At 33.4% G+C, this 13,583-nt stretch overlaps 2 protein-coding genes across 2 annotated transcripts; one reads left to right on the forward strand and one right to left on the reverse strand.

Annotated features, from left to right (window-relative positions):
- Positions 1-7,152: 7,152 nt before the first annotated feature.
- LOC147536961 (F-box/kelch-repeat protein At3g23880-like) lies at positions 7,153-9,393 on the forward strand. The gene is made up of 2 exons (XM_086639635.1): positions 7,153-7,430; positions 7,873-9,393. Exons 1-2 carry the CDS (start codon positions 7,256-7,258, stop codon positions 9,186-9,188), a joined length of 1,491 nt encoding a protein of 496 aa, XP_086495761.1. The 5' UTR covers positions 7,153-7,255; the 3' UTR covers positions 9,189-9,393.
- Positions 9,394-9,565: 172 nt separating this feature from the next.
- On the reverse strand, positions 9,566-12,693 carry LOC147536962 (coatomer subunit zeta-2-like). The gene is made up of 6 exons (XM_086639636.1): positions 12,514-12,693; positions 11,645-11,804; positions 10,698-10,845; positions 10,507-10,584; positions 9,964-10,048; positions 9,566-9,800 (listed from the first exon to the last, which is right to left on the reverse strand). The coding sequence occupies exons 1-6, from the start codon at positions 12,535-12,537 to the stop codon at positions 9,741-9,743; spliced, it is 555 nt and encodes a 184-aa protein (XP_086495762.1). The 5' UTR covers positions 12,538-12,693; the 3' UTR covers positions 9,566-9,740.
- Between the last annotated feature and the right edge of the window lie 890 nt (positions 12,694-13,583).

The following is a 13,583-nucleotide window of genomic DNA, read 5'->3' on the forward strand; positions in this document are numbered from 1 at the left end:
TACATTACTACATATAGGTTTGATGGTGGACTGTGGATGTGACGGTTGGATGTACTTTCATATGTTTTAAATATTTGAAGTATATAATCTATATATACATATATTGTTGTCTGAGGTGTCATTGTCAAGACATTGTTAAAAGAAACTTAATTTTATTTTAGTTTCGGTACCATGGAAATAGAAATATTTTTGTTATTTCGACAAATATATTTCCAAATTTTGGTGAAAATCTGACATCTGATCGCCTGATACTCGAGAAACCCGAACGGCTTGACGGTTTTGGACACTATGATTTTTAAAATAATCCGCCCGATTTAGCCCGAGAACCCGAATTGAAAGAGAGTTTCAAAGCCCGACCGCTCCGACACTACGAATAATATGAACCTGATCGACCCAACCCGAACCGATTCCCACCCCTATAAGATAACCTAGTAAGTCATTTAAAACAATAAAATATATGAATTTTGTCTTATCAAAGTCTTGAAAATTAAATAATTCTTATAGAAATTTTATAAAATTAATTAAGAGAATAAATCTATGAGATTCCATACAAAATTTGTCTATGTTAATTTGATGACTAATTTTTATTTTCTTTTCAAAACAAGGTGATTACATCACTAGTACAACCTTACATTGTTAGTTGAGACACATTATAAAGATGAAATATGAGTATAAATGGGGTAAAATTGTTTGAAAGACACTCAAAGACCCTAAGATCATGTTTGGTGTAGGAGAATGGCAGACGGTGATGTAATTCTGTAGAAAGTGATTATATTAGATTATTGTTTAATTAGTTCCATCAGGATAGAAATTCCTTGCAGATTCCTAAGTTAATGACTGGTTAGCATAGGAATATGTGCAATTTTTTGTAAATTTTTTGTTATATCTTTACTTGAACGAAGTATGTGAACTAAGTAAGCGCATCAACTTTGTCACTCCAAAATAAATTGTTTGAATGGTCCTTTAATATTGTAGATATAAAATAAATATTGTGAAGATCCAATTTAAGTAGTATTTAAATAATTAATATGAAGATTGATAAATTTATAACATTGAAAATCATGTATGATACGATTCATAAAATATATAACTATGAAATAGGTAAATAGTAATTTAGAAATAACGTATATAACGTGCGCGTTTGCGTGTATATATATACTCTGCAAATAATTAATATGAATAAAAAGATTATCGAGAAGAATAAGAATCATCTTTTGTTGACCATTTTAGAAAATGTACATGTACCTATAGGTATAGAGACACAAAATGGAGAGGTTGAGAAGATACGAGAGCAGAGAGAAAGAGGGAGCGAGAGAGAGATTGACGCAGCGGAAAATTCCGAAAAGAATTAGAACTCCGTCTAAAACTTTAAAACCTAGAAAAGAGTCTTAGAACTTCGTCTAAAGACTATAGAACCAAAATAAAGAACAAGTAATACTAAAATACTGAAGTTTTATTGATTTTTTTGAATGAATAAAACAACTCTTAGATCCCCCTTTATATAGACTTAGGGTTTCCTTAACCTAATCAAACTCAAATAACAATTTCTAATAAAGAAAATACTACTTTCCTAAACCTAATCAAATTCTAATAACAACTTCTAAATAAATAAAATACTAGAATCTAAAACCTAGAAGGTTTCCTAAAAATATAAAATTACTAAAATTAACAATTCTCTACTAAAAAAAATAGGAAACTACTAAAATAACCTATTTGATGATATATAAGATTTTCAGAAAATCTTCTGAAAATCTCCCTGCATCAGTCTCCTCCACTTCAAAGAAACTCGCCTCGAGTTTATTGATTGACTTGAATGTTATCTTGATTGATACTCCCTTGATATATCCTTCTCGTGAACTATGCATAGGAATTACCAAACTTTCAGATTTGACTGACGATTTTATTATGACATAGAATATTTTCTGTCCATATTTGTAATTTGACCCAAACTCACTTTTCAGCCCAAAAATAAACTTGTACAGATCATGAGTATAGTGATTGAAAATTATGAACTTCGATGAAGACTTTCGAATAAAATTACTTGTCAATCCATTTGAAACAATTTGAGATTCGCATAATTCTGAGAATGGATCTTCGTATGAAGGAATTTTAATTGGATCAAAGTCTAACTTGCGAAGTTCTTCTTTTGAATCAACTTCCTTTGATTCAATTTTCTGAACCACTTCAATTTCCTGAACAACGTTCTTTGTCTCAATTTCCTGAACAACTTCCTTTAACTCAATTTTGTTAACAACTGACTCAATTTCTTGAACAACGTCTTGAACGACTTCAATTGACTCAATTTTCTGACCAACTTCTTCAGAAACAAATCCTTCATCGTGTAAATTGATATTAGGAGACTTATCCGTGAACACAATAATGTTAGATTTTGATTCGTGAGTAATATTACTTGAATTTTCTATGCTCACAATTTGTGGTGGTTCAACATTCTCTACGGGAGCTATTTTTATCTTTTTAATGTTTAAGTGAGGTTGTTCTTCCCTCCGAAATCCAAACTTCCTATATTCCCGTTCCTGAGCTTCAATTTTTAGGGCTAAGTTGTACGCCTCCTGAATAGTCCATACTGTAGCTATCCCCACTTTTTCTCGCAAACTAAATTTTAATCCGCTTAAAAATCGATTTGCTACAACATCTTCATATTCTATAATGCTCTCCAAATTGTTTCTTTGAGCCAATTTTGAAAAGTCCTCATAGTACTCACTCACTGAACGCAACCCTTGTCTACAGTTTTGGTATATCCTTAACAAGTGTTGTTGATAATCAGGAGGTAAGAACCACTCCTTCAAGTTCTCTTTCATAGACGGCCAACTCTGAATTGGAGCCCTTCCTTGTCTCTTCCTTAGAAGTTGTAATTGATCCCACCAATCTGCAGCACTACCTCTAAGTCTATAAACAATGATTTTAACTACCTGCTCATTGAGAATAGTAGCACACTTATTAGTGACATGTCGTTCGACCTTATCTAGCCAATCGAAAAACTCTTCAATAGTTGAATACCCATCGAAAATTGGTAATTCTTCGTTGATCTTATACTCATTATACTCTCTACGTGGGTACACTTGAACTGAAAAACTGTTACCATGATAGTAATTCTCCATATTGAGTGATTGATAACAAAATAGAGAATACTAATAATAATCTGATTTTTTTTTTAAACCAACTTTAGATGCATCTTTGGCAAATCCATCGATGTGTTCTAAAGTGATCTTCGCGTAGATGATATCGAACCAGGCAAATCCTCGCTCTTGATGCCAACTGACGCAGCGGAAAATTCCGAAAAGAATTAGAACTCCGTCTAAAACTTTAAAACCTAGAAAAGAGTCTTAGAACTTCGTCTAAAGACTATAGAACCAAAATAAAGAACAAGTAATACTAAAATACTGAAGTTTTATTGATTTTTTTTAATGAATAAAACAACTCTTAGATCCCCCTTTATATAGACTTAGGGTTTCCTTAACCTAATCAAACTCAAATAACAATTTCTAATAAAGAAAATACTACTTTCCTAAACCTAATCAAATTCTAATAACAACTTCTAAATAAATAAAATACTAGAATCTAAAACCTAGAAGGTTTCCTAAAAATATAAAATTACTAAAATTAACAACTCTCTACTAAAAAAAATAGGAAACTACTAAAATAACCTATTTGATGATATATAAGATTTTCAGAAAATCTTCTGAAAATCTCCCTGCATCAGAGATGGATAAAGAGGGAGGGAACAGAGAGAGAGATTTGAGAAACTAAGCTGTTTATGTGGGTAGTATTGGGCCGCATGTTTATTTTTTGTAAATATAACTTTATTTAACCCTAATAAAACCATCTATTATATTAAAACAACTCAGTCAGTTATCTAGGGGATAAGTCCGACCGTCCATTTCTTTTGGCAGATTTAGTTTTGATTAGATCAAACGGTCCATACAAAATACACTTATGTAAATAGAATAAAAATAAAAGGGCATTAAAGTCATTTTATACATCTCCCTACTATCTCTCCAACCTCCCACGATTCTGAAACTCCCACGATTCTGAAACTCCCTAACTTCTCTCGAAGATCCCTGTTTCTCAATTTGAAGTCTATCCAAAATCTTAGTTTGATTTCTCAAGAAAAACCCATGGAGGTGGAAAACCTAGAATCTATAAATCTTCTGAATATTGGGCGAAAAGGGAAGAAGCCCTAGGAATAGTAACCTTCGCTACAACGCAAAGTGAAGGTCAATAGTAGATTGCTATTGTTTTCTTAATCTCTACTGTTCTCTTTCTCTCTCTAACTTCTTTGAAGGTCTATAATTTACAGATTCAGGAGGTGTTTTATTGGAAACTATAAGTTCCCTAATTTGATAATCGTACCAAATCCAATCGCATCTCCTCACCGTGGCTCCGTTAATTCTCTCTAGGTCTATTTCTTTCTTTCTCTCTCTAACCTCTATGAAGAGCTTTAATTTCCTTCAAGAAACTTTAAAGTCAGTTAAGATTTTTGGAAATTATAAGTTTAGGTTTACATACAAAATTTGTCTATGTTAATTTGATGACTAATTTTTATATTCTTTTCAAAACAAGGTGTTTACATCACTAGTACAACCTTTCATTGTTAGTTGAGACACATTATAAAGATGAAATATGAGTATAAATGGGGTAAAATTGTTTGACAGACACTCAAAGATCTAAGATCATGTTTGATGTAGGAGAATGCAAGAGGGTGACGTAAATTTTTTGTAATTTTTTTTTGTTACATCTTTATTTGAACTAAGTATGCCAACTAAGTAAGCGCATCAACTTTGTCACTCCAAAATAAATTGTTTGACTGGTCCTTTAATATTGTAGATACAAAATAAATATTGTGACGATTCAATTTAAGTAATATTTAAATAATTAATATGAAGATGGATAAATTTATATCATTGAAAATAACGTACGATACGATCCATAAAATATATAACTTTGAAATATGTAAAATACTAATTTAAAAATAACGTGTATAACGTCCGTGTTTGCGTGTATATATATACTCTGCAAATAATTAATATGAACAAAAAGATTATCGAGAAGATATTGAGAGCAGAGAGAAAGAGGGAGCGAGAGAGATATGGATAAAGAGGGGGGGAATAGAGATAGAGAGATTTGAGAAACTAAATTGTTTATGTGGGTAGTATTGGGCGGCATGTTTATGTAATTTGGTACTTTGAAAAAACTTTGGCTTTTAGTGTTTTTTAGTGTAATCCACGTCATTATGTCATCCTCTAAGTCGCCCTCTAAGTCATTGTAGCATCTCCCAATTTGTAAATATAACTTTGTTTAACCCTAAATGCATTTTTTTTGTTGAAGATCCTCCCTAAATCCATTAGTAATTTAATGTTAGAGCATCTTCAATGGGGCACTCCAACAAACACTCCAAAAGTCTCTTTGTCAAGGGTTAATGAAGATTCTCTTCTCTCATTGTGAATATAGAGACACTCTGAACTTTTTTTTTTTGTCTCAAATAGAGAACTCTAAAATACCTCTACTTAGTACACATGCCACTCTTCAATTCATTAGATAAAAGTAGTTTAAAAAACAAGGGTTTCTATTGATTAGAATTTAAAAGTGTCACTTAGAGAGTCTCAAAAAGACACTCTAATTTTTTTGTGTCCCTCTCGAGAGTCTCAAGAAGACACTCTAATTTTAGAGTGTCTCTCTCGAGAGTCTCTATTAATAAATCTCCCACATCATCATAGAGTGTCAATTTGTGTCCCATTGGAGAAGGTTTTTTAACAAAATCCTAAGTGGCACTCAAACTCCAAAAACTTAGAGTGCCATATATAACTTTTTGGAGTTTTGTTAAAAAATCATCTCCAATGCTACACTTTGTTAAACACTCTATTATGAGGTGAATACGTTTATTATAGTGTCTAAAGAGAGAAACTCTAAAACTAGAGTGTCTCTTTGAGCTTCTCTAAGTGTCACTTTAAACTTTAAATCAATAGAGAAACCTTTTCTTTTCAACTACATTTTCTATATTCAATTTAACAGTGACATGTGTATTAAGTAGAAAGATTTTAGAGATCTTCATTGGAGACAAAAAATATTAGAGTGTCTCTACATTGACACTTAACAAATAGATTCTTTATTTGACACTTGACAACTAAATTTTGAGAGATTTTGTTAGAGTGTCTCATTGGAGATGCTCTTAATTCTTAAGTTAAGGAGTTATTAAGTTTTGGGGAATGAGGATCACAAACCATCCACCACCCTGGGTTTGTTGTTATTTTCTTCAAGATATTCTATTCTTCCAAGAATAGAATTCCGTCTTCGTTCCCTCAAATCAATAATTTCGCAAAATTTGACTTCGATGCCCATTTACACCTTTACTAACACAGAATCAATAAATGATGAACTTTTATTTTCGATTACGCGATTCCCAAATTTTTGGAGTAAATGCATTGTCCTAGAGCAAGTTTATACCTATGGACAAAGAAAATGAATTGTCTCCCAATTTTGAGAAGAACTAGAGCTTATCAGAACTACTTTTAACGTAATGGTCGTTTTTATATTCTTAGCACTGGTCGATTGCTAACTACTTTTTGGTCTACTAAAGCTTAGTTCGACTCAGCACGTTGGTCAGTCCAACCGATTCAAAAACGACAGAACCGTAAAATGCATGAACGACTTAACTTTATTACAAAATTTTAGAAATCCCATCACGTAAATGTGTTGTAAAATAGTCAATATCTTATTCATACTCTAATTTATGACCCCGTCGTTTTCTATAAAGAAAACATATTTGGTCGGTTTAGTTTGAACGATTTCAAAATCATCAAGTCAAAATAAACTAAATCAATGAATTAAAATTTGGTTCGGCTAATTTTCTTTTTTCAATTTCAATCCCTCGGTTTGGTTCGATCGTTTCGACCCATTTTTGTCCACCTTTAAATACACTATTGCCTTGGTCCTTAGGTTCAACTACAGTAGAACAGGTGCATGAGTAAACACTGGTCGAAGCATGTATTATGATAGAGGACTCTTAACAATTTCGACCTATCTATTTCTCCTCTAGTTTACCCAATTTCTCTTTCATTCATCATTATCATTGGCCCCCACCACCTTCCCCACAATTAGATGTTATCTTATCAGGAGGTTTCCCCCTGATTGAACATACACGCAACCACCCATATAAAAAGAACAAGCTTCAACCTTTCTAGCTTATGTTCGTTGACTTGACTGAGTCAATGAGATCCTCCTACTTATCATAAGAGAAATGAAATTTCTTATACTTTTCTTCTTCATCCCATTAATCATACTTGTATTTACTAATACTCTCTCTCTCTCTCTCTCTCTCTCTCTCTCTCTCTGGCTACAGATCTCATCAGAAATTATGGGCAAGAAAAGGCAGATGAAAGAAAAGATACAGAAAAAAGAATCAAGGGAAAATGGTGAGCTATTTTACAAACTTAACCACCCCTCTCTCTCTCTCTCTAGATCTATATATAATATATAGCTCTTTCACTATGAGATTTATCATTTAATGAGACTTCTTTCAATAACAACTCAAATCTTCTATAATTTGGTAAATCTACTTAACCTGTAAACTTCTGACTCTTTTCATAAACCTAGAACTTAGATATGGCAATGAAAAAGTTTGCCAATCATATTCACAAAGAAGAAAAGTGTGACATGAATAGCTTAGCCAGATTCAAGAATAGTTTCATTTCATTTAACCTAAAACCAAAATTTGACATGGAATATATAAGAACAGTTGTGCTGTATTGGTTATTGGTTGAATTTATCTTTCATTCTTCTATTGATAAAATTGCAACCTATAGGATAATTGCAAACCTTGAGATTTACTTATAACTTCTGCATAAACATCTGCAGAGTCATCATCATCTTCATCAAAGATAAGAAAGATGGTAAAAATTTTCAAGTCAGGATTAAGGATGTGCAAGAACTCTGCAACACTATCTACAAGAACAGAAGGTGTACTTGGTATGCAAACAGGGACAGTGTCGAAGAATGACTATAAGTATATGTGTATTCTATTTGATGAGATCATAATATACGAGATACTTACTAGAGTACCTCTTGAAAGTTTGATCAGATGGAGATGTGTATGCAAGGAATGGTCCAACTTAATCTTCAATTCATCATTTGTGTACCTGCATTCTCGTCAAAGTACGTTTAACTACCCGGGTTTAATATTTAATCCCCAAAGATATCATGATGATAAAGGAAAACCTCGTTTCACCTTTGTTGATATTCATAAAAAGGAAACGAAGGCTATTCGATTTCCAAGAGATATAGAGAATGATTTTCTAGGCAAAGAAATAAAGATTTTGCAATCTTTGGATGGGTTGCTGCTTATATCTTGTAGCAGGAAAGGCAGTAACAAAAGGACCAATCATGTTTATAACCCGATTACGGGTCGTTCTGTTATCCTCCCTGTAATCGATCTCGCTTTGGATTTGAATACGAAATCTGATCGTTACCTTAGTTTGGGATACGACTCAATTATGTCAAAATATAAGGCGGTATATTGTGGTTACGGAAAAAATGATTACCTATGCAAGATTATAGACATTAATGTCCGCGAGGTAGGTTCCTGCAACTCTTTGTGGAGAGATGTTGTTTTTCCCAAGTCTTACCACCATTTCGTTGGACGGGTTTCACCTGTTTTTGTGAATGGTTGTTTGCATTGGAGTGGTCTCAAAAGTAGTTGGAACTTAGACACAAGTTCTGTATCTGATGAGTATAAGAGGAGAATATTAAGCTTAGATGTTAGCAGAGAAGTTTTCTATACAACTCAATATCCCAAATGTCGTTCGGCAAGATATGCTTATAGCTATACTCTGGTAGAGATGAGAGGATTGTTGTGTTATATTGATCATGTCTCAGCTAGTCAATTAAAGTTTTGGATTTTGAAGAATAAAGATGAATGGGTGGATGAGTGCAGTATCGATATCAGGCACTTCAGAGGTGTGTTACCCATCAGTTTCACAGGTGGGTTTCACCCTTTAGCAATTCATAGTACAGATACAAATAGCAAAATGATATTTCGATATTCAGGTATGGACGAAAACAGTTGCTTATTTAATCATTACTACTATTATGATATGGAGAAAGAACATTTGGAATTTATATTGGAGAACTCTACGAAAATTATTTGGCATGTTAATAGCCTTGCCTGCTTTTGATCGATTACTTCTGCTGGGAATTCATTTCGATGAAAAGCGAATATAATAGTTAGGCTGTTGTGAAGTTTTCTTAAAATGCTTCGGAAGATATGTTCATATGCTCGTGATGTATGTATTGTTTAAATGCTGATGATGTATATATGTTTCAGATACTAATGACGTATGTATTGTTTGATTAAAGATGATGTTAATACTGTTGATAAAATGTAGCACATAAATTTCGTACCTCTGCCGACATACGTATATGAAACAGCTCAAATGCTGCTCAGAGAGATGCAAAATGATGCCTGCAATGGAAGCTCTAATACCATGATAATAAATTGATAATTGCCGACTCTAAGGAAGATGATCACATATTATAATTATAAGAGGGAGAATAGAAAAAACACTAAATTCGTAATTTCATTTGTGAGAAAAGATAATGTTTAACAAATCATGATAAAATATCTTTTAATCCACTTAAAAAATGGACTGTTCTTTGTGGCATCTCCATTCAAGTAATGAAAAAGGAATACTGAATAACAGAACTCTTGTTGCATAACTGCTATGCATTTACGTGAGAAGAGATCGTGTTAGATGTTCACGTGCTGTAGCAAATGCCTGCGTTAATGTCTGCAAGGACAACGAAAACAAAAATAATATTATGATCATGCTGTGTGTGTGTGTGTGTGTGTGTGTGTGTGTGTGCGTGTGTGTGTGTGTGCGTGTGTGTGTGTGTGTGTGAGAGAGAGAGAGAGAGAGAGAGAGAGAGAGAGAGGGGGAGAGAGAATGTTACCTGTTCAGATAATGGTGCTGAAGCGTCGACACTGTGGCTTTCAACTTTGCTTGCAATGACACTTGCATCTGTTTCAAGAACAATCCTGCATGCATAATATACAATTACAACATCAACCACAATCATTTCGCAACGAAAAAAAATACAACTTCCAGCTGCTTTTTTTAGTTACATTTAGAAAACAATCTATGACGAACTAAATTCTGCTTCATAGTTTCACGTCACCAGTTTCCGTATGGGGGATGCAGGTTTTCAACTTTTTAAAGAATATAAAGTGCAGATAAATTTATTAATGAATTTGACGTTCATATTACCCGTGACAAATAACAACTTCAAGAGTGTCAACAGAGAGAAATGTGCGATTCTAGAAACTAGAGTCTGGATTTGTATACTTCGCGCTGTATGAGCACTATGTCCACTCTTCAGTACGATCCACGTAATAATATTTGTGCAGTCCAGATATACTTACATAGAACTTTAGTTGTATCGTTCTACAGACATAAAAACACCTATATAGAGGTAAATTAGAAGAAAGATCCATACCCTGCATCAACAATCTCATCGAGGCATAGGAAGACAAGATCCAAGTTTTCAAGTGCCTCCCTTTTGTCAACATTACCCCTTGAAATAAGATATAGCAAATTACATATAAGTCGAAGTCCTATGACAATTCCAACCACACACACTGATAAAAAAAAAAGAACATCAAATTCATTCTTTTGGCATGAAGGTACCTGAGGATAAGGGAAATTGAGTCGAAGAATCCCTGTAGAACTGTGGCTAAGATGAGCTCATTTTCTTCATCACCTCCAGTTACAAAAAAGTGTAGATCTTGGGTGAACTTGTAGATAACAATGTTGTTCTCAAACATTGCTACCTCCGCTGCAGATGCACCCAAGACATGAATAAAGCAGCAAAGAAAATGGGAAGTTAAATAGAAACTAAAAATGTTTGCTTTGTATAAGAGAAAGGATAAAGCACGTTCCTATGTCTCTATAATGAATAAGGGACGCAAGGAGTAATCCATTCTATCCATAGCTTGTCTTGATATTGACCAATGTTAACTCTACAAAGTTGGCAGTGCCAAGAGGTTGTTTTTATGTTACTCGGTGACAAAGTGACAATGTTCCCATGCACTCATGCAGTTGCAGAAAAGTATATACTATGAATGTATACTAATACTATGATCATGACAAACTAGTATATAATATGAATGTATATCTATGTTATGTGGCTACTCGTTTCTTAGTTTTTTTTTTTACATGGTCGAATACACATGACAAAACATTTAGATAGACTTGTCAGGATTGTTCTGGGGGTATACCGTGAGATAACATGTGAAAAATGTAGAACTTTGCAATTAAGATGAAGTTTTGCATATTACGGTTGTAATCCTGTTTTAGCCTCTTCTTGCTCACGATATCCGACATTCGTACAAATTTATCGATACTCTTCTGCTGTTCGTGTTACATAAGTAAAATTCATTTGAAGGGCACATCATTAGGTTGACATCTTGGGTATACCATTAGCTTAAGCTCAGAAAGAACAAGTGGAAAAGAGAATAGAGTATTTCAACAATTAAACTAAACAAAAAAGAGAGCATTGATTTGTATGTTGGTGATTATCACAGATTTATTTGCACGGTAAGGGGGAGAGAAGAATGATAATTTATGTACATTACCTTCTGATCGGGCATTAGTCTTTTGAGTTTTTGTAAACACAGATTTCTCAAAAGCTAACTTTGCATTTTGAGTTGGCCAGTCATCTGAATAATATTTGACAGCAACACGTGTACCTTCCGAGTCGAGAAGAAGAATGTTTTTTATTGAAGGACATGACTCCTACACATCAAAAAGAGTAACAAACAAGATCAGAATTCAAAATTGGGTATTTTAGGGTTACCTCCTCAACCAGAGGGACCTATGTCAATTTATGGTTGAAGCTATCAGAATTCGAAATTAATCTAGTATTTATCATAATTTCTCTAGGCATTTGAATCTGATAAATGTGACAGTGACTCTAACCTTAAATAGAATAGGATCTAAAAGTTTTAGGATTTAAATATGAAATAATGAGGATCCAAAACAAGTCAGATCATCTCAATTCAGATCTCAAATTAAATCTGACTCTACCAGGAGGTGAAAATCAACATTGATGAAATTAAACAAACTCAAGTTTCAGATTCAGATCTGCTCCTAAACTTATTGGATTTTAACATTGATGAAATGATGTTTCAAAAGATACTAAACTACGATGTTATGAAGTAAATAGTTTAGAAAAAAACAGTAGAGAGAGAGAGAGAGAAAGAGTGAGAGAGAGATCAAAGCTAAAACACGACGAAGTCATCATCAAAATCGAGTTAATCAGTGTAATATTCGAAGAAATTACACTAAAACAATCAAAAGACTAATGTATTTAAAACTGTGATTTCAGATCGAAATCTAATCAGAAAATGAAAATAACAAGCAGGAATTCCGGCACTAGATCAGACACAGTACGAACAGAAAAGGAAAATAAGGAAATGTAGACGTTTTATTTGATTCTTCTTACACGAGAAGTAGAGAAGTTCGCCATGAACGAATCAGGAGAGGAATTTGAGTTCCTTGCAGAGAGAGAGAGAGAGAGAGAGAGAGACGCAGAAATTGGTTACCGGGGGTTTGCTTCTGAAGCGGAAGATGAAGCTTTGGTGATCCAGTCTATCAATCTGGTGCGCAGTGCCTTGTCATAATCGGACGGCTCAGAGGTATAGTGGGTTAAATGCTAGGGGGCAGGGAAGGTTTCCCTATGGGGAACAAAAAAATTTGGGAGCACATAATTTTGGGTTGAAAAAGAAATTTGATTTGGTTTTGTTTCTCGCGCACTTCTACCATCACTTTTTCTCTTCTTGCCAGCTAAGGTCACGACCACCTTCGACTGCCACTTACACCACCTCCGACCGCCACCACCACTTCGGTCTCTCTTTGTTCTCTATTCTGGCGAATAAGCACACTCTTTGCCGGAACTGAAACAGACATAAAGAAAGATAGAGAGGGAGGAGGGAGAAAGAGATGAAAATGAATTAGAAAAGAATGATAAGACTTCTTATTTGCAATAAATAACGATAAGACTTTTTTTTTGTTGAAGAAATAATGATAAGACTTAAGAGCAACTGGTTTATTCAAGAAAAAAAAATAATCGATATGCATATTCCTTATCTTGTGTTGTTTTCCATAGTAAGGTTAATTCAATGTTTATTTTCCATTTATTTATTTTTGACATTTTTTCTCTTTTTAGTGGTGCCATCCTCTTGTGAAAAGATTTTGGTTTTAATTTTCTTCGAACTATAGTTTTTGTCGAGTTACTATAATCTATAAACGGTATTCTTAACATAAAAAAAAACAATGATGAGGTGAAAAACTATAACTTGAAGATGGAGAGAAAGAGATAGAAATATATATATATATATATATATATATATATATATATATATCAACTACAATATATTGGATAAAGAAAAAGTCTAAATTCCAACTTTCAAATTTGAAAAAAATCGAAGGAGAGACAATTATAAAAATCGTGGGATGCATGAGAAAATAGTGGGAGTAGTTATTTCAAAGATACTGTAACCGATTGTTGACAAT

This window comes from Eschscholzia californica, unplaced genomic scaffold (genome assembly GCF_041429995.1).
Source record: "Eschscholzia californica isolate CP2 unplaced genomic scaffold, dmEscCali1.0.p SCAF_5, whole genome shotgun sequence".
NCBI classification, from domain to species: domain Eukaryota; kingdom Viridiplantae; phylum Streptophyta; class Magnoliopsida; order Ranunculales; family Papaveraceae; genus Eschscholzia; species Eschscholzia californica.

Coding starts and splice junctions, on each gene's coding strand:
- LOC147536961 (XM_086639635.1), top strand. CDS start 7,256: ATGAAATTTCTTATACTTTTCTTCTTCATCCCATTAATCATACTTGTA. Junction 7,431..7,872: donor AAAAGAATCAAGGGAAAATG/GTGAGCTATTTT, acceptor AAACATCTGCAG/AGTCATCATCATCTTCATCA.
- LOC147536962 (XM_086639636.1), bottom strand. CDS start 12,537: ATGGCGAACTTCTCTACTTCTCGT. Junction 10,585..10,697: donor TCAATTTCCCTTATCCTCAG/GTACCTTCATGC, acceptor TCTTATTTCAAG/GGGTAATGTTGACAAAAGGG. Junction 9,801..9,963: donor CAGCACCATTATCTGAACAG/GTAACATTCTCT, acceptor TTGTCCTTGCAG/ACATTAACGCAGGCATTTGC.